The sequence below is a fragment of the Furipterus horrens genome, unplaced genomic scaffold (assembly GCF_987537825.1).
Source record: "Furipterus horrens unplaced genomic scaffold, mFurHor1.1.pri manual_scaffold_9, whole genome shotgun sequence".
In the NCBI taxonomy this organism is placed as follows: domain Eukaryota; kingdom Metazoa; phylum Chordata; class Mammalia; order Chiroptera; family Furipteridae; genus Furipterus; species Furipterus horrens.
The window spans coordinates 632,618-658,599 of NW_028327179.1; the positions used below are offsets into that span (position 1 = coordinate 632,618).

General features: G+C 61.2%; 1 protein-coding gene across 1 annotated transcript in view; it reads left to right on the top strand.

Annotated features, from left to right (window-relative positions):
• Nucleotides 1–25,982, top strand: part of ADCY1 (adenylate cyclase 1) — a 39,452-nt gene extending 13,470 nt beyond the window's left edge. The window contains exons 5-20 of the mRNA XM_090286982.1: nucleotides 2,184–2,311; nucleotides 3,244–3,402; nucleotides 4,243–4,384; nucleotides 4,913–5,068; nucleotides 8,886–9,080; nucleotides 9,237–9,334; nucleotides 10,090–10,174; nucleotides 12,161–12,250; nucleotides 12,542–12,798; nucleotides 13,023–13,149; nucleotides 19,247–19,363; nucleotides 19,935–20,081; nucleotides 20,499–20,597; nucleotides 23,630–23,744; nucleotides 25,165–25,289; nucleotides 25,409–25,982. Coding sequence (XP_090143108.1) covers nucleotides 2,184–2,311; nucleotides 3,244–3,402; nucleotides 4,243–4,384; nucleotides 4,913–5,068; nucleotides 8,886–9,080; nucleotides 9,237–9,334; nucleotides 10,090–10,174; nucleotides 12,161–12,250; nucleotides 12,542–12,798; nucleotides 13,023–13,149; nucleotides 19,247–19,363; nucleotides 19,935–20,081; nucleotides 20,499–20,597; nucleotides 23,630–23,744; nucleotides 25,165–25,289; nucleotides 25,409–25,747 — 2,379 coding nt within the window. The 3' untranslated portion in view covers nucleotides 25,748–25,982. The remainder of the gene's footprint in view (nucleotides 1–2,183; nucleotides 2,312–3,243; nucleotides 3,403–4,242; nucleotides 4,385–4,912; nucleotides 5,069–8,885; nucleotides 9,081–9,236; nucleotides 9,335–10,089; nucleotides 10,175–12,160; nucleotides 12,251–12,541; nucleotides 12,799–13,022; nucleotides 13,150–19,246; nucleotides 19,364–19,934; nucleotides 20,082–20,498; nucleotides 20,598–23,629; nucleotides 23,745–25,164; nucleotides 25,290–25,408) is intronic.

Consider the following 25,982-nt stretch of genomic DNA (forward strand, 5'->3'; position numbering starts at 1 on the left):
TCAGGTGCCCCAGGTCCCAGAGCCGACCTGCCCTCCCAGAATTCTGTCGCGTTGGCCTCTGGACCCCACCCACCATTTCAGAGGTGGCCGCAAGGGGGCGGGGGCACCTTCGGGCTCTGCAGTTGGGTGACCCTTCCTCCAGGGCCTGGGGCGGGCGGGCTGGGAGGGGCAGAGGCCAGAGCTCACCTGGAACCTGCAAACCCCCCCCCCAGTGCCTTGCTGCTGCTGCGTCACCTCCTGCCAATCCTGTCCCTTCCCAGCATGCCCCTCCCCCCTCCTTTCTTTGCTTTGTCTGGGAAACACGTGCGCTCCGCATGGGGACCTCCAGGCGCTGATTAGATTTACAGGGGAGATTTTAAACTCGAACACCGAAACCCACGGAAAGAATGCCGTGGGTCTGTTAGCGGCTGACAGACAGACAGACACCAGGACACCTGAGATTCATAGATCCAGACGATGCGTTCTCCTCCCCGCACCTGCTCTGGGCCCCGTTGACCTGCGGGAGGGCCGCGGGGGGGAGCGGCTCTGCTCTCAGGCCCGCCGTCCGCTGACCGTCCTGCTGCCCCGTGGGGCTGCTGCTCCAGCGCCCCCAAGAACGGGCGGGCCTTGTGTACCCATGACGCCTGCCCCTCGGCCTCCGCGGGCCGCGCACTGCCCCCGCTCAGTGTTCTCCCTCGCGCTCGAGTCAGCCCTGAGGCTCGGGGGCACCTCTTGCCTGCACCCAGGCCGCTGCATGCACCCCATTCTAACAGTGGGTTCTTCCCGTGGGCTTGCCATTGGAGAGTCCACCCTGACAGCCCCACAGCATCTTCTCTCCGTGGGGCCACCCCCGTCCCCGTGTCACGGAGAGGCCGTGCCCCGCAGCCCCCCGCACAGCCCGCCTGTGGGGTCTGAGACCAGTCACTCACACAGCTGCCTCGCACCGAGCGCCTGTGGTCCCAAGGACTGGCTTGCTGGGGGCAGGCACAGACCCAGAGGAGGCCGCAGGGCCCCAGGGTTTAGACACAGCTGGGGGCCCTGCGCAGCCATGAGGGTGCAGCAGCTTCCAGAGTCACCCGTACTCGTGAGCCATGGAGGTGCCGACGGGGGAGGGGGACATGTCACCCTCCAAGTCCCCCTGGTTGGGCTACAGTGCCTGGTGCCAGTAGGTGTGCTGCAAGTCCTGCGGTCTCCGCGGAGGGCGGAGCTGCTGACCCCAGCTGGACGGCGGAGGGGAGACCCTAATATGTCGGGGCCATCGTAGGCCTGAAGGTCTCCTCGGGGGTCTCGGCTCCAGGCGGGACAGGGCCCAGCATGGACCTTTGGCTGGTGCCCAGGCCCACGGTCTGGGGAAGGCCGCCGCAGGTGGTGACAGGGAGAGGTGCCAGAGGAGCCGCCCTCGCGATGGGCAGTGATGACAGGGACGGGGAGGGTGGGCATTCCAGAGGGACCCGGAGAAAGCCTGTTGCCGCCCGTTGGCCTGGAGGCCTGGGGGAGCGTGGCCTGTGGCTGGCTCCCCAAGCGTGGGGACAGCCTTCGGAGATCATGGGGAAGGAGACCTGGCGGCTGGGCTTCCTGAGGCCCCCCTGATGGGCAGAACGTCTGCCCCCCTCCTCCCCTTTGTCTGCATATCCCTGGTGTCCTCAGGCCCAGGGAGGCCCAGGGCTGGGCGGGGCCGGTGTGGGCGCTGCCCTGGGCCGGCCCAGCAGGTGGGTCCTTAGGGAGAGCTGCGTACAGGTCTGAGGACTCAGCCGTGGGGCTGAAAGCTGCAGGCCATGCAGATGCATGTGGCCTGCCCTTCCCAGGTGGGTGGGGGAATCTAGCATGTTCTAGACGGTGTTGCATGGCGACCCTCGTTGCTGGTCAGGAGGGGCCTGTGCCCGCAGCCCTCTTAGGGGAGGGAGCCCTGGCTTGGGCAGGGTCTGCGGGGTGGGCCCCATGAACCGAGGGATGGGTGGGTGGGCCCCTGCCTGGAGGAGGCCTGAGTGCAGGTGTGGGGGAGCTGGGTGTCCCAGGGGGGCTCTGATTCCTGCCCTGGGGGCCGCCCACCCTCCCGAGGCTGCCCTGCCTGTGGCGAGTCCTCTGGGGGAGGCACTGGGGCCCCTGTGCGAGCCGAGCCCGGCGGTCTGTGGCCACCGGCACCCGGTGCTGGGCAGGGTGCCTGTGCTGGCCCCGGGCCCCACTAACGTGCCGTTTGCCTGAAGGAGAACCACTGCCGGCGCATCAAGATCCTGGGGGACTGTTACTACTGCGTGTCGGGCCTCACCCAGCCCAAGGCCGACCACGCCCACTGCTGCGTGGAGATGGGCCTGGACATGATCGACACCATCACGTGAGTGCACTCAGGCCGCGGGCCTCAGCCTGGGTGTCCCGCCCGCTCCGCCCTGGGAGCCCCCGCAGCCCCGGCTGTCCCGGCCAGTCTGTCCCAGGGGTTACCTGTGCCATGACCCCCACAGGGCAGGGGCCTGGGCGGAGGAAGTCTAGGCTGGAGTCTCCCTCTCTTTGAGCTTTGTGGGGACTGCATTTCTTTGTCCGTGGTCCCCCCAGGTCAGGGCCAACTGGGGAAAGGGGCTCAGATCCCGCTGAGTTCCGAGGGTGCTGTCTTCCCGGGGCAGGGGACTGGTTCTTGGGGCTCTCTGTGCAGAGTGGTCCAGGAATACCACGGCCCTGACCTGCCGTTTGCTGGCCAGCCTTGTCTACCCTGGCTCTTGTCGGTGGCGGGATGAAGGGTCTAGACCTTCTGTTCAGTAGGGAAGGCCTGCACCGGGAGGCCGAGTCCCTGACTCTGAACCGGGGCTTCCCACACGGGGTCTGGACTTCCTGGTGCTGGCCTGGCCTTGCTTCCCGTTTCTCTTGCTGACCTGACTTCTGTGGATCAGGAAATGATTCTGGGGAGGGTCTGTCCCCGCTCATGCCTGGCAGCCCTCTGGTGTGTCCCCGCCTCCTTCGTGGTCTCCCCTGGGGCCTCAGCGCCTCACCTGTGCCGACCCTCAGCCAGGCTGGAGTCAGGGCTGGTTGGCCTGTCCCCGGGTGGGGGGGCGAGGGCACCAGGGTCTGAGGTCTGGTCTCTTGCCCACATGTTTTGTTGGTTTGTTTCCAGCACCAGTGGGCAGACTCGCACCTTAAGGTCTGGTAGTTCCAGGCGGGTGGGCAGAGCCTTGAGCCTCCCCGCAGGCCATTCTGTAGCGCCCCCCCTCCCCCCCGAGTCACGGAGCTCGGGGCCAAACCCTGCCTGTTCTCCGGGCCCCTGGCTCTGTGTTGCAGGTCTGTGGCTGAGGCCACCGAGGTGAACTTGAACATGCGCGTGGGGCTGCACACCGGCAGGGTCCTCTGTGGCGTCCTGGGGCTGCGCAAGTGGCAGTACGATGTGTGGTCCAATGATGTGACCCTGGCCAACGTCATGGAGGCCGCAGGCCTGCCCGGGTATGTCGCGGCCCTGAGCGGGGGGCGGGGGTGGGGGTGGGGGGGGATGCCAGGGCTTGGAAGCCTGTCCCCTCAGCTGCTGGCCAATTGGAACGGGCTGCGCTGGGCCGTCTCTGGTGGCCCCTCAGAAGGCGGGGGACACACACACACACAGGAAGGGGGTGGAGGAGGGCAGGAGGAGACCGGGCGCTGACCGAGGTGCTGACTGGTCCTCAGTTTGCTTCCTTCCTTCTCTGCGGGGGATGCTGGAGTCAGAGCCCCGGGGTTGCTGTTCCCTCTGGGTCCCTGCGCTTCACACTCTTTCACGCCCCCTGCTTTGGCTTCACGTTCTTCAAACTGTCCACAAAACCAAGGCCTCATGGTCCGCAGAACCACTGAGAACGGGATGGGGGGGTGGGGATGCGCCCGGGCGGCTGTGGAGGCCCAGGTGGCCGTGAGCATCAGGTGCCTGCACGCCCCTGCCGTGGGGGCTGGAGAGAACCCCTGCGCCTCGCCACCTGCCCGCTGCCAGACGCTGAGGCCAGGGCCGTCGGGCCTGGGGCCCTGTGGACAGGCTTGTGTCTCTGTCACTTTACCGCCACACCGTCCCCCACCTTCCCTGCGGCAGCCCCTGCGCTCTCTCCTTCCCTCTCCTCGGGTCCTCTCACCCCCTGCCACGGCCCCCCTGCCACGGCCCTCCCGCCGGCCCTCTCCAGGGCCCCGTGCTCCTCCTGGAGCTGTGACGCCAGGGGAAGCCTGTGCCACCGCCCGCAGAACCTGCCCCCACGTGGTCCAGACGAGCAGCCCCGGGCGGGCCCTGGTCAGGTCCCGCCGGGGCTCCGAGCTGCCTCCTTCCTGCAGGAAGGTCCACATCACCAAGACGACGCTGGCCTGCTTGAACGGGGACTACGAGGTGGAGCCGGGCCACGGGCAGGAGCGGAGCAGTTTCCTGAAAGCGCACGACATCGAGACCTTCTTCATCGTGCCCTCGCATCGGCGGAAGGTGGGCGGAGCCCCGCCTGGGGCCGGTGGTGCCTCCTCTGCGGGGCATCACCTCTCCCGGGGCCCGGGCTCGGTGCTTGCGGAGTGTCTCCCACGTCTGGTCTTGGGCTTGGCCACGGGGGGCGTGTGTCGGGGGGAGGGGCCAGTACTTGGTCATCTCTGAGCCCTGAGACCTGGGTGGCAGGGCCGCCCTGCGTCCCCCCTGGGCCTTCACTGCCTCCTGTACAGGACAGGCTGGAGGGCCCCCCGCAGGGCTCGGGCAGGGGGGCCGTGGACTGGGGTACGTGCACACAGCAAGGCTGTGACCGTCTTAGGTGGGCACTCAAGGTTACCGTGCCAGGGACAGGATGTGGCCAGGGTGGGGGTTTCCAAGCCACTTCCAGGGCTCAGGGGCGGGGCGGGGCTCGGGGGAGGGGCGCGGGGCGCAGGGCGCGGGGCGCGGGGCTCAGACACCGCCCTGTGGCTGCCTAGCTGCACCGGGAGGCAAGGTGCCTCGGCCGCTCACAGGTGCTCAGCTGCGTCCTTGCAGATATTTCCGGGGCTGATCCTGTCGGACATCAAGCCGGCGAAGAGGATGAAGTTCAAGACCGTGTGCTACCTGCTGGTGCAGCTCATGCAGTGCCGCAAGATGTTCAAGGCGGAGATTCCCTTCTCCAACGTCATGACATGCGAGGACGACGACAAGGTAGGGCCGCGTCTGGCAGCGCTTGCAGCCTCTTGTGCTTCCCTGCAGAGCTCTCCAAAGTGCCTGCATGTCTCGCAGCCTGGCATTCCCCGCATTTATTGCTAAATTCACGCTGAGGTCCCCGCCATTGTCTGAATCTGCCCTTGGATATTCATGCACCGGGGGTCTATAGCTCGGTCTTCCGGTCTCTGCCCTCGATCCTCTGTCCGAGTTCAGGGCTGCCCTTCCATGAGGGGGTGGGGTGGCGTCTCTGGGCAATCCCTCCTGCGTGGCCTCCTATCTGGTTGGTGGAACTTGGCCTCCAGCACCCACCAGTCCCCCTCTGCAGGCAGACTGCATGGTGGCCTGGCTCAGGATTTTCGGTTCTGGGGTTGGCCAGCGTCGCCTTTGGATCTTCTGGTCTCTGCAGGGGTCAGGCTCAGGGTTCTGGGTGGGGAGAGCTTGGAGTTAAGTTGGAGCGCCTGCGGGGTTCCTGAGTATCCACTTGATCCATACATACCTCGTGCCTGTGATCCTGGCCAGAAGCCCCGGTCCCTTCCAGGGAAGCCCTGTGCTCGGAGGCAGAACGGCTGTGTCATCGGGCAGCCAGAGTGAGCTCTGGCCACCACCCCTGGGGGATCAACTGTGCATGTCCTGTCCACGTCACCCGGGCTCGCCTCCCAGCCCCGGCCACAGCCCCTGTGCCCACGCCCGGGAACAGGCTACCTCCTCCGTCTCGGAGTCCTGGGCTTCCCACCACAGACCCGGTCCCGCCTCCCGGACTACACCTGCCTGCCACGTCCCTGCCTCTGTGGGCTCAGTGCCTTCTTCGAAAGGGGTCTCATCACCGAAGCTTCCCAGGCTGGTCAGGGAGAGCAGACGTCTGTGGACTCCCTCCCGTGGGTCGTGGCCGTGGGATTTGGTGCGGTTTTGGCTGTGAGCTGTATTTGTGGGACATGGTCTGGAGCTTTCTTAAGGCCCTGTGGGTGGTGAGTAGCAGCCTGTGAGCCGCCTCCCCAGCCGGACTCCCACCTTCCCAGTGCTTCTAGGTCCCTGCTCTGTTTCCTTCCTTTCCGGCCAGCTTGGGGGTCGTTTGCACGCACGTCTCTGTGTGAGTGTGTTCACAGCAGACCTTTCAGGCCTCTTGTCGGCTCATCACGTGAGCAGAAACACTGTAGCCCCTGTCTTCTCCCAGGCTCAGCGTGACCCCCCGAGTCTGGGACTCAGGGAGGGGAGTGAGGCGCCTGCCTTGGGTGCACAGTTTAGTTGTATCCTCAAACTCAGAATAAAAATGAATAATAGTTAATGCAGCCTTTTATTATTTATTTATTTCAAAAAGATTTTATTTATTTATTTTTAGAGAGAGGGGAAGGGAGGGAGAGAACTATCAGTGTGTGGTTGCCTCTCGAGAGCCCCCCAACTGGGGACCTGATGTGCAACCCAGGCTGTGCCCTGACTGGGAATCGAACCAGCAACCCTTTGGTTCGCAGGCCAGTGCTCAATCCACTGAGCCACACCAGCCAGGGCAATAGAATATTTTAAAAGTCAAATTTAACCTGAAAGAATCTGCTGTGAACAAAAATACCAACGTTGTACATGAAGGCAGGACAGCGCAGAGGCCCATCCCCCAGGACTCCCCAGAGGGCGGAGGGTCAGGGGACGGATTCATTCCTGGTGGGTTGCTGAGGAGCCAGGTTAGTAAGATCTGGGCCCAGACACATCCTGGCAGGTGTGCTGACCTGAGAGAGAAGCCTGGGACACAGTGACCATCTGCCTCCCAACCTGTGTTACCTCTGTGCAGGTCCAGCCCCCTCTCCTCTCGCTCCTCCCACCTGGGTCCTCCGCCTCCTCTGGGAGCACCTGTTGGACATAAGATCCATTTGAATTAAATTTTTGTCAGGTGTGCGGTTGAGGTCAGGCTCCATTTCTGGCTTGTGGAGGTCCAGCTGTTCTGGCACCAGGTGTTGAAAAGCTCACCTTCTCACGGAATGGCTTTTGTACTTTTGTCAAAAAATCTGTTGGACATACTTGTGTGGGGCTTTTGTGGGCTCGCTCGTGTGTCCCACAGATCTGTGTGTCTGTCCCTCAGGCAACACCACATGGTCTGAGTTCATGTAATTATATAATGTCATAAAATCAGTGGAGTGAGCCCTCTCTTTATTCCTTTTAAGGAAAATGAGCGATTCTAATCTTTTTTCCTTTTCACGTAATATTTAGAATAAGATTATCTGTTTACAAAAAAAATCCTCCCAGGATTTGACAGACATTATGTTAAACTGGTGCATATCAATACAGGGACAATTACATCTTGAGTCATCTAATCCATGAACATGGTATGTCTCTCCATGTATCACGATCTCCTTTGATTTCTGTCATCAGCTTTGATTACAACTTCTGTATGTGTTTTGTTAGAGTCATACCAAGTATTTCATTCTCTCAGTCTCAGTGATTGTGAGTGGTTCTGTGTTTTAATTTTGGTCTTTATGAGCTCATTGTTTGTGTAAAGAAATACCGTTGTCTTCCTATTTTAGTTTATCTTGTATCCAGTGACCTTGTGAAACCCATTTATTTTTCTAGTTTTATTTTGTATGTTCCTTGGGATTTTCTGTGTAGACCACCATATCATTTGCCAGTAAGGACAGTTCTATTTCTTTCTTTCTGACCTGTTTGCCTTGTATTTCCTTTTCTTGCCTTATTGCATTGGCTGGGGCGTTCTAGGGCCAGGTGAACAGGAAGGGAAGACAGAGAGCATAGTCCTTCACCCACTGACTATGCTATTAGCTGCAGGTGTTCTTCTCCAAGTTGGGGGAGGTCCCCTCCATTCCTGCTTTCCTGATCAGTTAAATCACATATGGGTGTTGAATTTCATCAGCTTTTCCTGTATCATGATGTCAAGGTGGGAGTTCTCCTCTTTGATCTGTTAATATGGTGGACGGCATTGATACTGAAATGTCTAAATAGACTTGTATCTTCAGAAGTGGGAATGATGTGTACTTTTGCGATAAACTGCTGGCTTATGGTGTCTGGTACTGTGTTCAGAGTTTTTGCGTCTCTCTTTCTGAGCGGTCTGGCTTGCGGTTGTCCTTTTCCGTGCTGTGGTTTCCTGGTTAATAGTGGATGACGTACAGTGAGCTGGGACGAGTTCCCTGTGGGACTGGAGTTCGTTTCCCTTCGTATGTTTGGCGGGATTCTCCAGTGAAGCCTCCTGGGCCCAGAGATGACTTTCCCAGGGATTTAAAGTTATGAATTCCATTTCTCTCACCCTTACAGGACTATTCAGACGACCTGTCATGCTGGGTGGCTTGTGTATTTGTGTGTGACATTGTTCATGTCTGCGGGTCTGAGACTCCTTTTCCCTCCTGAATCTTAGTGTCTTTGTCTCCATCTCACTTGCTGGAGATTCGTCCGTTTCATTGATGTTCCCAGAGAACCAGTTGTCTCGCTGCTCTGTGCCGGGCACTGTCCCCACTGCGCTCACGTGGGGTCCCATCCTCACGGGGCTGCTGCATCGTCTTCTGCAATCCCACGTGCAGATGCAGAAACCCGGTGACCGGTGACGAGATAGCTCACCTGGGGTGTCACTGCTAGCGAGTGGCGGAGCCACGATTACATCTCAGGCCCCAAACCCAGCTGACGGCCGGCCGTGTGCTGGGGGCAGGCCGGGGTCCCCGATGGCCGAGGTCCCTGACGGCTGTGTGCTGTGGGCAGGCCAGGGTCCCCGATGGCCGAGGTCCCTGACGGCTGTGCGCTGGGGGCAGGCCGGGTCGGGGGTGTGGGAGCCCCTTTCTTCCCAACACAGAGACTTGATGTCAGTCCTTTCTTTCTCTGACGGCCGCAGCGCAGGGCCTTGCGAACAGCCTCGGAAAAGCTCAGAAACCGCTTGTCTTTCTCCACCAACGTGGTCTACACCACCCCGGGCACCCGCGTCAATAGGTACATCGGCCGCCTCCTAGAAGCCCGCCAGACAGAGCTGGAGATGGCAGACCTGAACTTCTTCACCCTCAAGTACAAGCAGGCTGAGCGGGAGCGGAAGGTGGGTGACAGGGCGCGGGGGTGGCCGCATGCGCGCACCCTCCTCCTGGTCCCTGTGGGCGGGGGCTGCCGTTCCGGCCTCTGCAGTGGCTCCCGCCGTCCTGGAGGCCCCTCGGGTCTCGGGGGCAGCGGCGCTGACGCCGGACTCCGTCTGCAGTACCACCAGCTGCAGGACGAGTACTTCACGAGTGCCGTGGTGGTCGCCCTTGCGCTGGCTGCCCTGCTCGGCCTCATCTACCTGCTGATCATCCCGCAGTGAGTGTGCAGGGTTGCGGGGCGGGCGCCCCGGGGGCCCCCCATTTGCGGACTGCACAGGCCAGGCACTGGCCCCGCACTGACCCCAGGATCTGGGGCATCTGATGGCAAGGGGAGGGCTGGTCCCGCTCAGGTGTCCATTTTCAGGTGTGCAACTCTGAGACCCCCGGCTACTTCCGGGTCCCCGTTCACACACAGACTCCGCTGCCTCGGCCTCTGGGGAGAAAGCGCACGGGCAGCAGTGGCTGGTTTCTGGGTGCGGGGCGTTTTCAGAAACATGGAAGGCGAAAGTAACTTCTGAAAAGCAAGAAAAGTACAGTGACTTTAAGAACCTGTCACCGCCATGAATCAGAGAGGGCAGGACCCAGAAAAATCTCCACTTTATTTACACACCACGTTTTCCTAATGGAACCTCTTGAGGGGAGTCCTTCTCTCTTCTCTGAGTTTCCTGCAGGCACGCCCCCCACCCCCACCCTGTGAGGGCACTGCACCCCTGCAGGGCCCCACCTGGGGCTCAGGCTCCTCCTAGGAGTGCTGACCCCAGACAGAGCCCACCCTTTCTCGAGAGGGAGGGGCCTTGCAAGCTTCCAGGGCACCCGTTCTGCAAGGGAACGAGCTGGCCCAAGTCCTCAGAGGCTGCTGCTCCTTCCGGGGGCAGGCGACCAGCTGGGGTCAGGGAGGGGGCGTTTTCCCAGGCACATCTCGAGCTACCTCTCCAGGACCAGCCCGCAGGGACCCCATTTCTTCTGTCCTAGGAGTGTGGCTGTCCTGCTCCTGCTAGTGTTTTGCATCTGCTTCCTGGTGGCCTGTGTCCTATACCTGCACATCACCCGGGTCCAGGTACGTGTGCGCGTGTGTCCTGTACCTGCCTCACCTGGACAGGTGCACTGTGGTCTCCACCGGCCCTGCCCCCAGGACAGGTGGGGCTGTGCAGGGATTGGTCCACTCGCCGTCCTCCTGGCAGGTAGAAAGTGTTACCTGTGTAGCAGGAGCTCATTAAGCCCCAACATGTGCTGGTCGGTCGTGGCACAAGGGGCAGGGGGACCGGCAGAGACGGAACAAACGAGCACAGCTTCAGTGTTCTCCTGGAACGGAGAGTCCCTGGGGGCAGGGGCTGTGGCCGCTGGTCTGCCACGTACTGGTGCCGCAGACTGCGCGTCTCCCTGTGGCTTCGCTGGCATCTACTTTTGGAGCCAAGGTGGAGGGCTGGGCCCCAGGCCGCAGGTGGTTCCGGGAGGGGCCTCAGTCCCAGGACCTGCCCCCCAGACTTCACTCCCACTGTCCTGCTGCCCCGCTGCCCCCTGTGCTGTCTGGCAGGCCCAGGGCTATTTTTCATAATTGTTAGAACCAGCAACTCCTTAAAAAATTACATCCGGTTTTACTCATTGAACGTCCTTATTCCTAGGTAACTTCTTGACTTTCTTAAAATGAATAAATGCCCTTTATTCAAGCCACGCTCCAGCCCTTTGACTTTCATAGGTCGAGTGTTGTTCAGTTTGGTAAACGGAAATTTCCCACATCGGATAAGATGGCTTTAATTACATGATTTCAAGCAAAAGCATCACACGTGGACGCTAATTTCTGAAGCCTGCATGTCTGTCCCTGTGTGGGGACCGGTGTGCCTGCAGAGGCCCGGCTCCACCAGCCCCTTTCTTTCTGGCCGTCCGTGTCCCCCCGTCTCGGGCCTGCAGGTTGTTCTAGGATGTGTCCGGCCTTCCTGGGACCTGCTGGTGGGAAGCACGGCGGGGAGCGTGTGGCCCTCAGTGGGCTGCTGGCTGTGTGCGCCCTGACACTCCCACGAGTGGGCCCTGCCCTCAGCTTGGAGCTCACCTGCGGCTCATGCGTGGGGATGGCTGTGGGGCACGGACGGACAGACGGCAGGACCAGGCTGGAAGTGGGGGCCCTCCACCCAGCAGAGGCCCAGCCGTGCCCAGGGAGGGAGACTCGAGTGGCCAGCTTTGCTCACGCAGCTCACTGCTTCCGGGGACGTGCGGGCAGCGTGGCCCGGGGGTGGCTGCTGTGTACCTGGGACAGGTGCCTTCTTGGCAGCCAAGCCTGGTGGCCATAGTGGCCTTGCAGCTTCGTGTTTCCCTCTCCCCCTGGGGCTGGGGTCTTGTTGCCATCTCATCCCCATGGTCCTGAGCCAGGCAGGGAGGAGGAGGGCGGGGGTCCTGCCCTGCGCTCCTGGGGCCCGACAGCCTCACTGGGCGGAGACGGGACTGGAGTGCAGGGGGCGGAGGGACGCACTGCGGCGGTTTACGGCTTCTGCTTGCCCACGTCGTTCACACTCATCAGCCAGGCCAGCTGCCTGCCTGCCCACGTGTGGCCTTTGCTTTTGTTTTCATCTCTAATGTCAACAGTGTGAGTCTGAAAAAACTCTGGCTTTTATCCGTGAAATTGTTGAATATTAAAAAATGCATTTTAAACAAGTGGATTTAAAATAAAATGTCAAATAACTTACAAAAATGAAACAATTTAGTTAAGCGTGGAGACAGCAATAAATGAAAATTCTCACCATTGATGAGATAGAAAGACTCAGCATCATGAAAACGTCAGGTTCATCTGTTCAGTTGATTTCGGAGCCAAAGTCACAATGTGGGGGTGGGGGAGGTGTTGCCCTTTTTAATTTAAAGATACCAGGTTTTTGCAAGGTTTCCAACTGGGAGACTAAAGGTGAGAAAGCGGACGAGAAGCGCGTGGGGGGTGAGTGGCGGCTGGGACTCGGGCAGGACTGCGGCCGCTGCGCCTCCCGTGCCGAGTTGCTGTCGGGGGACATGGGTCCCTGCGGGGCGAGCGGCTGTTTCTGAGCCCACGTTGCCTCGTCAGTGTTTCCCAGGCTGCCTGACCATCCAGATCCGCACTGTGCTCTGCGTTTTCATCGCAGTCTTGATCTACTCCGCTGCCCAAGGCTGCGTGGTGAGCCTCACGGTGCAGGGATGAGGGGTGCCTGCGGGGACCGGGGGGCTGGGCAGAGGGGGAGAGGGGCGCGGGGTGTCAGACGGGCCTGGGGGTGCCCAGCCCAGGAAACCAGGGGGAAGAAGCGCAGTCCCCTCCTGGCAGAGGGAGACCACCCCCTTCGGCTTGGTAGGGAACACAGGGCAGAAGGCGGAGTGGGAGTAACGGGCGGAGGCCGCAGGGGACTCGGGAGGGGACACCCCGAGCCTTGAGTGAGTCCCCTCCCTGCTTCTTGCCCTCCGTCCCCTCCAGGTGGGCTGCCTGCCCTGGGCCTGGAGCCGCGACCCCAATGGGTCTCTGGTGGTGATGTCTCCCGGGGGCCAGGGCCCCGTGCTGCCCGCCCCGCCCTGCGAGTCTGCGCCCCACGCCCTGCTCTGCGGCATCGTGGGCACCCTCCCGCTCGCCATCTTCCTGCGGGTCTCCTCCCTGCCGAAGCTGATCCTGCTGTCTGTGCTCAGCGCGTCCTACATCCTGGTGCTGGAGCTCAGCGGGTACACCAAGGCCGCGGGGTAGGCGCCTCCCGCCGGAGCGGGCCAGCGCGGGGGGCGTGGGAGCCAGCTGGGGAAGCCCTCCCTCCGGTGGCTTCTGCCCTTCGGCCCCAGGTTCGGGGAGGCCTCTGGTTCAGGGACACCTGGCTCTGCTGGGGTCAGCCCCAGGTGTCCTTGCGGGTGTCTCAGGTGAGCGGCGCTCTCCGGACACAGCTTGACTGCACTTCCCTCCTGTCTTCCCCAAGGGGCGGTGCCGTCTCTGTGCGCAGCTTTGAGCCGATCGTGGCCATCCTGCTGTTCTCGTGCACCCTGGCCCTGCATGCCCGGCAGGTGGACGTCAAGCTGCGGTTGGACTACCTCTGGGCCGCACAGGCAAGATGCGCCCCTCTGCTTCCCTGGGGGCTGACAGAGGGGCCCCGTGGGGCAGGGGTCGGGGGCGGGGATCCTGGCTGGACACCAGGAGGCTGTGAAGGTGGCACCGTCCAGCGTGAGCAGTGGGACTGTGGCCGGAGGGACAGCTTGATGGCTCAGAGTTGGGTGGTTTTGTGAGTAGTGAGTTCCCCGTCCCCAGCGGCATTCCAGCAACCACTCACCTGCTTTCTGTACCTGAGGGTTTGGCCGTTTCATTGATCCTCCAACCTGGACACTCAGTGCCTGTGCTCAGCACCCTCACCAGTGTGTGGCCAGGAGCTCGGAGCCGGGATGTGGGGAGGCTGCTGATTCCAAGGGGCCACGCCTGGATGCTGGGTCATGGGTGGGCGGGGCCCCGTGGGGCAGAGATGCCCAGGGTGGGCTGCTGGGACAGCGCAGCCCCTGTTCCCACTGTAGACTGGGAGCTGGGGGCGAGATCCCAGGACCTGGGACAGGGCCGGCTGCCAGGCTGAATTCACAACCTCCAGCCACAGGACATGGCCACCCCACAGTGACCATGCCAGGAGTGGCCCAGCCTGGGCTCCTCCCTCACGCCCGCTCCTGCTGGTTCTGCTTCCCCTTGGCTGTGTCTGGCGGGAAGCAGGCGGCGAGGGGCCTGCTGGTTGGCTCCTCGGGTGAGAGCAGGCACCAGCAAACGGGCTGGGTCCCGGGCAGGCGGTGTGGCCTTGGCAGTTTGCCAGAGCCCCCGGGTGCCGGAGAGCAGTGCTCTGTGCTGGCGGGTTCTCAGGGGACCGACCAGGCTGCTGGTCCCCGAGATGCGTCCACTCCGCCTGCAGCCGGGGCCTCTGAATTACGAATAGCTCCTCAGAGCTCAAGAGGGACGGGTGCAGGGAGAGCGGGGAGGCCGGCCTGGGGGTGCGCGGCCCGGGCTGCAGCTTGGGGGCGGCTTGAGAGCGGGGCTGAGGCCCCGGCCTGTGGCTGTTCCAGTCGGGACACCCGGGCGGGCACTTTCTCTCCTCTGGGTTGACGAGGGCTTTTCCTTGGTGTTCCTTCAAATGTCATTACATGTGCGAGCCGATCCATCCTCAGAACACTGGCACCCCTCGCCATGGGGGCCCCTCCGTGAGGTGAGCTCTCTGGGGGTTCAGAGCAGGAGGGCCCCTTCACGTGTTGGGGGCTCCTGCACGGGACACAAAGACGCGGTTTTGCAAAGGTCCTAAGAGGAGGCGCCTCACTTCCCGTAAATCCAGCAACTCAAGGGTGTTTCTGGACTGCGCGTGCTTTTGCCTTGGGTGTTTGCGCCGGTGCGACGTCAGGATCCTGGGCCCGCTGCCGGGGCAGGCGGGGGCTCGGCCAGCCGTTTTCGGAGCCGCATCAGCAGCCAGGCTGTCCCCGACATGCCAGCCTCGCCCTGCAGCCACCGCGGACCCCTCTGGCTCCGGTGCGAGCTTCTCCTCGGACTCAGGAGATAATCGTGGTGGCAGTTCTGATGTTCTTGATGGTGAAACCACTTCTCTGCAAATGAGTGCTTATGCCGAGGTCCCCGCCAGGCCCACGGTCAGACAGGGAGTCGGGCGGCGCTTCCCCCACACCCACCTGCCTTCTCCAGCCTCCGCGTGGGGCAGGGATCCACACCATGCCCACGCAGCCCCCTCTGCTCCATGTGCTCCCTGCTCACTGACAGGAGGCGTTTCTGGCTCTGCATTGGCTTGTCCGAGTGTCTGTCTCAGCGCCTCGCACATGGAGGTGTTGGGAAGTGTAGTCTGAGTGACCTGGACAGAGCCTGGTGACACTATGACAGCCAGTCTGATACCTGAGATGGCTGCTGAGTCATTGACATGCAGCAGCGCCCACTGCGTGGGGACGTGGGACAAGGGGACGGGTCCCGTCCCCGGTGACTCAGTGGGACAGCGAGGATTTCATCATGCTCCTCAGAACAGCGCACAATTTCAAATGGATGAACCATATTTACGGAATTTTCCGTGGAGTGTTTTCGGATCCTGGTTGACCCTAGCGACTTGCTGAAGCTGAGGAGAAGCGGGGACAAGGGCAGCTCCTGCTGCTCACTTGTCCCTGAGGAGATGGTCACCTCCCAGATCCCAACAGAAGCCTTGCATCCGGGATGGATTAAAGAGCAGACGGCGGATTAGGAAGAGGGGTGATCCGATGGTCTATAAACCTAAGTAACTTGTAAGTAAGTAGAAATAAACTGAGCTGAGGACCAGAGCTCCTCACAAACTGAATGACCAGGATGCTTTTTAAAAACCTGAAGCACATTCACCTGCATGGATCTCATTAAAACTGTTACTGATCCATTTACAAGGGCTTCCGGCCAAGATGGAGGCCCAGACAGACACGCTGCGTCTCCCTCCACAACTAAGAAGGAACACAACTACCTCAGAACTAGACACAACCAGAAGTTCCAGAAAATCAAACTGTAAGGAAGTCCAACAAACAAAGGTATAAAGAAGAAATACTCATCCAGACAGGTAGGAGGGGCAGAGCCGGGACAGAGAGGACGCGGTGTGGTGGCAGCAGCAGCAGGTCAGCAGAAAACACAATCACATGTTTTAAAAAGTCAGGAGGGACACCTGGGGAGGGTTCCCAGCTCCTTACCAAACATCGAAGCTCACAGTCCCAGCGCCGGGGAAAATCAAGCCTCATTGCTTCTGACTGTGCAAACCAGTGGGGGTTGGGGTGGAGGCAGAAACTGCCGGTCTCAGCAGAGTCCGCTTGTTTAAAGGGCCCCCACGGTCCTAGAACGTCCGCAGACCCACCCACTCTGGGAACGACAGCCAGGGCAGCAGCTAGAGGGGTGGCAGTCCCATACGGAAGTGGGAGAAGTGCCTGGAAAAGGAGCAAGTGCTGAGCAGGCGGCATTGTTCCCTCTTGGACCCCTCCCCACCACACACAGCGCCACAACGTGGTGAAACACGTCGCCCTGTACTGACGAATCCCTAAGGCTCCGCCCCTTATGACATAACAGGAGCGACAGCTCTACCTGGGACGTGGAGGCAAACAAACACAGGAGCCTGTCAAGATGAGGAGACAGAGAGGTATGGCCCAAAAGGGGGAACAGATCAAGGTTCCAGTGGGAGAACTAAGCGACGAGGAGACAGCCAACCTAACAGATGAGAAGATAGACAACCTCACAGATGCAGAGTTGAAAACACTGGTGATAAAGATGCTCACAGACTTGACAGATATGCTTGAGTATGGCAAACATATAAGGGAAGAAGTGAAGGCTGTGCTAAGTGAAATGAGGGAAAATCCACACAAAACCAATGGTGAAGGGAAGGAAACCAGGGTTCAAATCAATGATTTGGAACATAAGGAAGAAAAAAAAGTCAACCAGTGCAGAATGAGGAAGCAAGAATTGAAAAAAATGAGGAAAACTTCCCAAATTTTGTGAAGGAGATGGACATACAGGTGTGGGAAGCACAGAGAGTCCCGGGCGAGCTGGACCCAGAGGAGACCACACCAGGACGCATCATGACTGAGATGCCAAAGGGGAAAGATAAAGACAGAGTCCTGGGGGCAGCAAGAGAGAGGCAGAGAATTGCCTACAAAGGGGTGCCTATAGGACTATCAGCTGATTTCTCAGAGGACACTTTGCAGGCAGGAAGGGACTGGCAAGCAGTATTCAATGTGATGAAAGGCAACCTGCAACCAAGATTACTCTATCCAGCAAAGCTATCATTCGGAATGGAAGGGCAGATGAAGTGCTTCCCAGACAAGGTGAAGCTAAAGGAGCTCATCATCACCAAGCCATTATTATATGAAATGTCAAAGGGACTTACTTAAGAAAAAGAAGATAAAAACTATGAACACTAAAATGACAACAAACTCACAACTATCAACAACTGAATCTAAAAAATAGAAACAAAACCCAACTAAGCAAACCAGAAGAGGAACAGAATCATAGGTATGGGGATCATTTGGCGGGTTATCAGCTGGGAGGGGGAAGGGAGAAATGGGGAAATGGTGCAGGGACTTAGAAGCATAATCGGTTGGTACAAAATAGACAGGGGGAAGTTAAGAATAATATAGGAAAGGGTGAAGCCAAAGAACTTATATGCACGACCCACGGACATTGGTGCAGGGGTGGGATTGCTGGAGGGAAGGGGGCTGCTGGGCGGAGGGGAGCAAAGGGGGAAAAAGTTGGAACGACTGTAACAACACAACCGTAAAATGTACTTAAAAAAAACAAAAACAGAAACTGTTACTAACATCAATGGCCATGTTTTGAGAGAGTGAACATTCTGTGCCATTAATAAATGAAACAGAGCATTATTAAAACACATCATTTGCTTCCTCTTCATGTCATCCTTGAAAAACACGTTCTTCCGTGTGCCCGTGCGCACGTGTTAACAGGTAGTGACCCGTGGGGGTCTCCGGACAGGTTCCTGTCTCTGCACCATTCTCTCCACGTGGCCAGAGACCCTCTCAGCCCTCCTGTCCGCTGAGCCTGCTCCTCTGAGCTGGACCTGGTAGCGTCTGGGTCCCTCTCCTGCTCACCTGCTGCCTCTCTACCTGCTTTAAGGACCAGGAGGAGACCTGATGTGCTGTCAGCTTCTGGCCACCCCATGGCTGCTGGGGACCTTGCACAGCCCTGGAAGGAGGCCCAGGGGCCCCAGCCGCCCACTCATCCTGGCCCTGCCGTCCCCAGTGGTCGAAGGCTCGTGGGCCTGAGGCCTGAGGCCTGCCCACACTGCCGTGGGGAGTCGCCACCTCTTGCTCTTCAATGCAGAACCTCTGTGGGCAACGTGGCAGCACATGATGCCCAGCTCAACTGTTAGAGTGACGGCCCTGCCAGTGGGACACTGGGCCTTCTGCCCTTCTCACCGTCGATGAGCAGGGTGGTGTCCTTAAGAGGGGGTACTTTACACCCCGTGTACAAAGAAGAAACAGGAGTGCACTGCGTGGTCAGGGGACGCCAGCCAAGCACGTGGCCTTTGAGCCTCAGCTTCTGATGGCCAGACCCCAGGCCCCAAGGCAGTGTGGTGACGGTTATCACCTTCAGGGGCACGATGCCTGCAGCATCGCCACGCACCTAGAGTGTCCCCAAGTGGAGCTGCCTTCGCGGGTCAGGCTCGGTGCCAGGCGGGGAAGCGGGGAGGAGTGACCCCGTATCCTGGGGGCTTCCGTGGTGGAGACTGGAGCCCCGCGTCTGGCTGCTGTCACCACTAGGCCAGCAGGGCCCTTGGAGCCGGCCTGGTGGAGCTGCTGTGGCGCGGGCTTGGCCCCCGTCCAGTCCCGCAGCTTTCTGCTCGCTCAGCACCCCGGGAGGCAGGCGTCCTGGAGGCCGAGAGTCCAGAGGACAGAGGAGTTTGAAAGGCGGCTTTGGCGTGCGCAGTGAGCGAGCACGAGGCAGTGGTGGCCCGTCCTGCGGGGCTGGGGGCCGGAGGGCAGCCTGTGTTGTCGCTAGGGCTCTGTGGACATCTGGTCCCCAGAGGTGGCAGAGATGGACCCTGGAAATGGGGTGAGGCTCCCCATTGCCTGTCCTTTGACAGTTCTAGCAGATGGGGTGGCAACTTACCCAGAAAGTCATGGGTCCTCTGGGTGGCTGTCCCCGCAGTCCAGTGTCCCTGCGGGGTGGGGGCTCGGCGCTCTGTGAATTCAGCGAGGGTGGTGACGAAGGTGTGTGTGCGCGTGGCTTCAGGCAAGGTGAACAGCAGCCAGCCTGCCCGGGGGCCCGTTGGAGGTGCTGGGGCAGACGCTGCTCAGGACACGTGTGACCGGTGTGGGGCCCCGCGGGGAGGAGGCGGGGCTCAGCCCCAGTAGCACAAGGAGAGAGGGGTTTAGCCCGGGAGCAGGTGGGGGCTGGAGGGCAGAAACCCACCCGGAAGATGCGTCAGGGGCAAGGGGGGACCCCGGCTAAGCTGACGTAACAGGGTTCCTGCTGTGGATGGGCCGGAGGTCTGATGTCACCAGGAGCGTGGGGGAGGGATGAGGAACCCCTCGGCTGTCCCCGGTGGTCAGACGTCAAGGGCGGGGCTCGCTGGGGTCGTGGGCAGGGATGCCCCCCGAGTCAGGGCCCGGCGGGGAGGGGCTCCGAGTGGCCACGCAGGCGCTGAGGCCGAGCGTGTCCCCGCAGGCAGAGGAGGAGAGAGATGACATGGAGCGGGTGAAGCTGGACAACCGGCGGATCCTCTTCAACCTGCTGCCGGCCCACGTGGCCCAGCACTTCCTCATGTCCAACCCCCGGAACATGGTGAGCGCTGCCTCTGGGGCGTCCGCGGGGCCGGGTGGGGCGGCCATCGCAGGCCCGCGGTCTGACCCAGGGGCCCCATCGCCCGCTTAGAGTCTCCCTGAGGCTGGAGTCCCTGCCGCCACCCCCAAGGGCCCGGAGGGTCTGGGCCGTCAGGAGGCTCTTGGGGAAGACGAAGTGCCTGGAGTGGCAGCTTCCCTTTGACCCGGGAGGAGGCGCAGCGGCTTCTGCAGCTGGTGGGGGCGCCTTCTGGGCTGCGCAGAACTTCCTGGGACATCACCTGCCCAGTCAGACCCTGGGGCCACGGGCCGCAGCGCAGGGCTGACAGCTGCTGATCCAGGAAGGAGGGGCCGGGCCAGTGCTCTGGCTCCCGAGGCACAGCCCCCGCATGTCCGCCTGGCCCCCGGGCGTGGCCTGTGCTGGGGGGGGGGCTGCAGCGCCCTCCTGCCGGCCCCTCCTCGCCCCGCTCTGCGCAGCCGCGAGCTGACCCCCGGGGGCTGGCGCCCTCAGAGCCCCTCCCGTGTGCAGCAGGGTCCCCCAGTGCCGCGGTGGCCGACCCGCCCTCTGCCCCCAGGACCTGTACTACCAGTCGTACTCCCAGGTGGGCGTCATGTTTGCGTCCATCCCCAACTTCAACGACTTCTACATCGAGCTGGACGGGAACAACATGGGCGTGGAGTGCCTGCGGCTGCTCAACGAGATCATCGCCGACTTCGACGAGGTGCGGCCCGGGGGCGGCCCGGGCGTCGAGACCCGTCCTCCCGCGGGCACGTGCCCACAGGGGCCCAGACGGGGGCGGGGGCCGCCCATTGTCCGTCCCCTTGGGCCCGGGAGGGGCGCCGCCGGGCAGGCACGGGGCTGCAAGGCAGGTGCTGCGACCCCCACTCCTCCCTTGGGCCCCGGGCGGCCTCTGGCTGGAGCGCGGCCCGTCCTGCATGGTCCCCAGGCTCCCCTTCCTCAGGCCTCTGCAGAAGCCCCTCGGGCCTGCGTTTCTCGGCTCAGCCCAGACCTGGCCTGGTGCCCGCGGCAAAGAAGACAGTCTCCGCATGGTGCTCCGCGGGGCTCCTGGCATCCGATCGTCACGGTGCCTTGTCTGCACTGTGATGTCACGCTGAGCAGTGTTGTGTTTTCCACGAAGCTCATGGAAAAGGACGTGTACAAGGACCTGGAGAAGATCAAAACCATCGGCAGCACCTACATGGCGGCGGCAGGGCTGGCGCCCTCCGCGGGAGCCCAGGTGGGTGTGTCTCTGAGCTCTGCTGGGCAGTCCCCGCCCTGCCCGGCCCCCACTGCCCCGGCCCTGGACCGGCTGCCCCGCTGGGCCTCGGTCTGTCCTCCGCGTAAGATTGAGACTGAGGCCTGTGGGCCGCCCTGTCGGCGACCAGCTCTCTCCAGGCCCAGTCTGCTTTGGAGAGTCAGCGTGGAGGGCCAGTGTTGGGGGTGCCCTCATCCCCACAGCCCTGCCCTCTCCCACCAGCCCCAGCCCAGCACCACTCAGTGCCCCCTGCCCAGGGCAGAATGGAGAATGGCGTCCTCAGGTTGTCCCTTTAAAAAAGAAAAAAAAAAAAAAAAACCCAGAAGAAAGGAGACACAAAAACAGAATTAGATGATAACTGTGCACCCACTAGTCCCATTAATTACACCAGTAATCGCTTCACAGGGAAATGGTGAGCGCAGCAGTTAAAAGACACGCTGACAGCGTGGCTTAAAAAAAGACCCAACGAGGTTTTCCATAAGAAACACACTTTAAATATAAAGACACAAGGAGATACATTGGAACCAAAAGCGTGCAGAGAGGCCCACGTCAGCAGGAGTAGGTGCGCGCGGCCGTAGTACTTTCAGTCGGAGCCGCCTTCAGATGGAGGAGAATCTTCAGGGGGGCCAAGGGCCCTCGTGTGATGGCGGCGGAGCCACCTGTCCAAGCCCTACCCGTCCTCGGTGTGTTTGAGCTTGACCGAGACTCAGAATACCAGCGGAGCCGCTGGTAGACGTGCCAGGAGGACGCGCCGGCGGCCGGGGCAGGCAGTGCCAACAGCGGGACGGACAGTGGAACCGGGAAGTGAGCGGAGCAAGGTGGCAGGACAGAAGGCTGGTCTACGCGAGCCCGCAGCCTCCCCGAGTGCCCGGCGTGAGCAAGTGGCACTGGAAGGGAAGACGCGGCACCGTTTACATGAGCACCTGAGGCTGGGCTGCCCGCATGCCCGGCTCGGCTGGGAACTGCTCTGTCCAGCAGAGGTTTCACGGCCACGGCGGAACAGATCTACCCAGGATGCTGTGTTTTGTCTGAAGGGGAAGTGGCTGTTCCCTCTAGTGCAGAAAGCACAAGACCTCCGTCCCTCATGCCTTTTATTGAGGAGGATATACATGGGAGGTACAAGGTCAGAATTCATGAATCATCAATAGCTTTTAGGCGCCTGGATTACAGCTGAGAACAACAGATGACATGTACCAGTACAGGGGCCACTGTGACCAGTCTGGGTCAGGGTCTATTAAACATCTTGACGCCACACTGGCATTAGGGGAAGGTTCCATACATTCCTTGCTGGAGACTGTTTACAGTTAACTGAGAGGTAAGGAAAGCAGAGCCAACTCCAAAGCATAACAAGCATCCTTAAACCCAGTTCCCATGGGAGCCCTCTGAGTGGCCGTCGGTCCTGTCTCCCACGCAGCCTTCCAGTTTTCTGTTGAGACTTAGAGGCCTCCCGGGGGGGCCTGGCTCACGGCTTGGGCTACAATTCCCGAAACCACAAGGAGCGGGTCCCCGCAAGCACCTCCCCAATCGGACACCAGACATAAACCTAAAAATGTGCACAAGGTCTACGTAAGGAAAATTGTGAAACTCGGGCGGAGAAGGGGTAGGTGAGGAAGCCTTCTGTCCCTGCTGAGTACTCGCTGCCACGACGTGGGTTGTCCCCACGTTACCTGCAGGTTTAATGCCCCCATCAGAAGCCCGGCAGGTTACGCTGCGACCTTTGCCAGCGAATCCCGAGTTTACCTGGAGCCAAAGGACCCAGAGACGCCGCGCGGGACTGAAGGAGAGGAGCAGAGTGGGGGGCGGACTCTGCCCGACCTGAGGACCTGCAGGAAGCTGCCGGGACCCAGGCAGTGTGGTGTCGATGAGAGAAGAGCCATGGATCAGGGCGAGAACAGGAAGCCAGAGCTGGGCCCCCAGAAAACTAGACAGGGGAGCAAAGGCAGACTCTCCACAAACGGTGCTGGAGCAACGGGACATCTACCGATCGGTCTGACTACCTGCTTATCATCTGTCTGTCATGTATCTGTCTACCGATCTAATTTTAAAAATGAATCTACACACAGACTTTATTACACTCTTCATGAAAATGAACTGGAAATGGATTGTAGACCTAAATGGAAAATGGAAAACTAAAACATCCGGAAGATAACGGAAAACCTAGGTGCCCTTGGGGTGAGGGTGCGTTTTTGGGTACAACCAAAGGCCTGAGCCGTGGAACTCATCACTGGTAAGTTGGGCCTAATTAAAAACTTGAAATTCTACTCTGTGGGAAATACTGCAACGGAAAGACAATCCGTGGACCGAGAGAAGCTGTTCTACCTTATACGACAACCACAAACCTTTGTCCAAACCCGTAGAATGTGCAACCCCCGACGCGAACCCTAAGTCAACCTGGACTTCAGTGGGTGCTGATGAATCAGTGGTAGCAAACGTATCCACCCTGAGTCAGGAAGTTAACTAGGGGCAGCTCTGTGTGTTTTTGGGGGGTAGTGAATGGGAACTCTTTGTACTGTGGGCTCAGTATTCCCTTTATTTGAGGACTAGTAAAATATCCTCTAAAAAGAGAAAAATGAGAAATCTTGGTATCATTAAAAAAATGTAGAGTCGTCATTGTTTCACAAAAGACAGGCCCTTTCAGCGCTGCAGAAGGATGGCAGGGAGTGCAGGCCTCTCCCTGGGGTGGGGGCGGGGGGGGCCCTGACCCGTCCCACTTGTCTGTGGCCTGCGACAGCACGTCCCAGCAGACACCTGGGCCTGCTCACAGGGTGCCCGCCTGTCGGCGAGGCCCGTCCTGAGCTCAGCCAGCCGCTGCGGCGGGCTCCTCCCTGTTGCATGAGCACTGAGGGCACCCCAGGGAGCTGTGGGGGTTGCAGATCCCTGGCGACAGGGATGGACCGCGGTCGGGGGCGGCCTTGTTGATGTGGGGCCCCTGATCGCACCGGGGCTGTGGGCTTGGCCCTGCCCCTCAGCCCGTGTTCTCCCCAGACGTAACGCCCGTGTCTGCTCACGTCCAGGCTAAGAAGTGCGTCTCCTCCCACCTCGGCACGCTGGCGGACTTCGCCATCGAGATGTTCGGCGTCCTGGATGCCATCAACTACCAGTCTTACAACGACTTCGTGCTCCGTGTGGGTGCGTGCCTGCTGGCCGCACGGCCTCGGCCCGGCTCCGGGCGCCCCCCTCCCCTGGGAGCAGGGCGAGCTGGTGGGGGAGGGGGACCTCACCAGAGGGACAGACTGGGGGTACAGGGACAGAGCTCTCTGGACATGGGGTGTCAGCGCTGTGAACCTGGAAGGGTTAATGTTTAGCTAGTCAAACACCCAGGAATCTGTTTTCGTGTGACATCCAGACGCGCCTTGGAGTCCACACGGAGCTGGAGGAAAGTGTCCCGTTTCCATCAGCCAAGCCCCAACTCGGGCGCGGTCCTGCGTGGGGCGGGGGTGGGTCCTTGTCTGAGGAGAGGACGCCCTAAGTGCCTTGCTAGCTCTTACAAAACCGTGGGGCCAGCTTTGGTCTTCCCTTCAGTGTTCTTCCGAGATGCGGGCAGTACCAGAATTCCTCCTGGTTCTGCATAGAATTGAGCAGGAGACTTGCGGCTGTTTTAGAATTTAAAAACAGACCGAGAGCTGGGATTGAGCGTGAGGGCGGGAGCAGGTGACCCTCAGAGTGGGCGGAGTTCAGATGAACTTGAACCCAGCTCTGCTGTCCCTGAGGGCCTGGCGCGCAGTGAGGTGGATGCCCCTCGCCCCGGCCAGCATTCAGGCCTCCTCCTCCCTCTGTGGCCCCGACTGGCAGGGGCAGGAGGCAGATCTGAGGGTCCCTCCGGGAAACTGTTTCCCTTTCTCCCACAGGGACCCTGCAGACAAGCCCGGCCGCTGTGCCCAATGGCAGGTCACACGGGGGACCGGACGCCGGCTCAGCCTCATCCTGGTTGGTGGAGGGGGTTCCCTGTGTCCACCACCCACGGATGAAGCGGTCACCTTGGGGCTCCGCCCGGCCGTGGGGGAGCTCACACTGCAGAGTGCTGCCCCCTCCTCACCCCTCCTCAGCCCCCCAGCCCCACTGCCCAGGCTCCGGCGGGCCGACCAGGCCAGGGTGTGAGCTGGTGCTGACAGCCCAGGCCACTCCCCGGAGGATCAGGGCGGACGCAGCAGGGGCAGCTGTGTTTCCCCCAGCAGCCGGGCACGAGCCCCGTAAAGACAAGGGGCCTTCACCCCCCCTCAGAGCGTCCTGAGATGCTGTGATCCCTTCTGGGCCCTGCACCCAGAGCAGCCGCGGGGTCCCCTCCAGGGAAGCAGGCAGGAGCCAGGGCTCCTTTTGGGGAGGGGGCTCCAGGGGGCACACGGTGAACCACAGACGAGAGGTCAGCCTCCGTGTGGCCGGACACCACCTGTGGGCACTCTTCCAGGGTCAGGACGTCACCGCGCCCGGGAGGCAGTGGCTCCTGCTGCAGGGGTCATTGCACTAGGTGACCCCAGGGGCCCGTGATCTGGAGGGGCAGCGCCATCCCTGAAAGCACCCCCGTGACCCCCACGCGGCGGCTGTCTTCCAGGCATAAACGTGGGCCCCGTGGTGGCTGGCGTAATCGGGGCTCGCCGGCCGCAGTACGACATCTGGGGAAACACGGTGAACGTGGCCAGTCGGATGGACAGCACCGGGGTCCCGGGCAAAATCCAGGTCAGTCGCCCCAAGTCCCGAGGTGCTGGCTGCGGGCATTTCAGGAATCGTGGCGTCCTTCTTTCTGTGGGGGCAGTGCCCGGTGCCCAGCCTGAGGCAGGCCCGCTGTCCCCCTGCAGGTGACGGAGGAGGTGCACCGGCTGCTGAGGCAGGGTGCCTACCGCTTCCTGTGCCGGGGCAAGGTCAGCGTCAAGGGCAAGGGCGAGATGCTGACCTACTTCCTGGAAGGCAGGACTGGCGGGAACGGCGTGGAAACCAGGTCCCTGAGCTCCGCGCGGAAAATGTGTCCTTACGGGAGAGCTGGCCTCCAGACCAGGCTGGCATCGGGCCGCCCCCCGGTGCCCCCCATGGCCGGCCTTGCAGTTGGAGCTGGGCTGGGGGCTCCGCAGGGCTCGGGGCTCAGCCCCCGGCCCCCCGGCCCGTACCTGCCCCCAGGAGCGGCTGGGAAGGAGGCTTAGCGGAGCCCGTGCTGGTCACTGGGGGCACAGGGCGCAGTGCGGGGCCTCGCTCGCTCCGGCAGGACCAGCCCAGCCAGCAGAGCAGGGCTGGGGAAGGGGCGCCGTCTGGGCAAGGACCCCGAGCACCCGGTCGGGGGCAGGGCCTCGGGGAGGGGCCAGCCCCACCTGCATGGCCGTGAGGCGGCTTGGCAGCTGGGATTGCTCCGAGGTCGGCCAGGTGGGCCTGGGGCTGCCC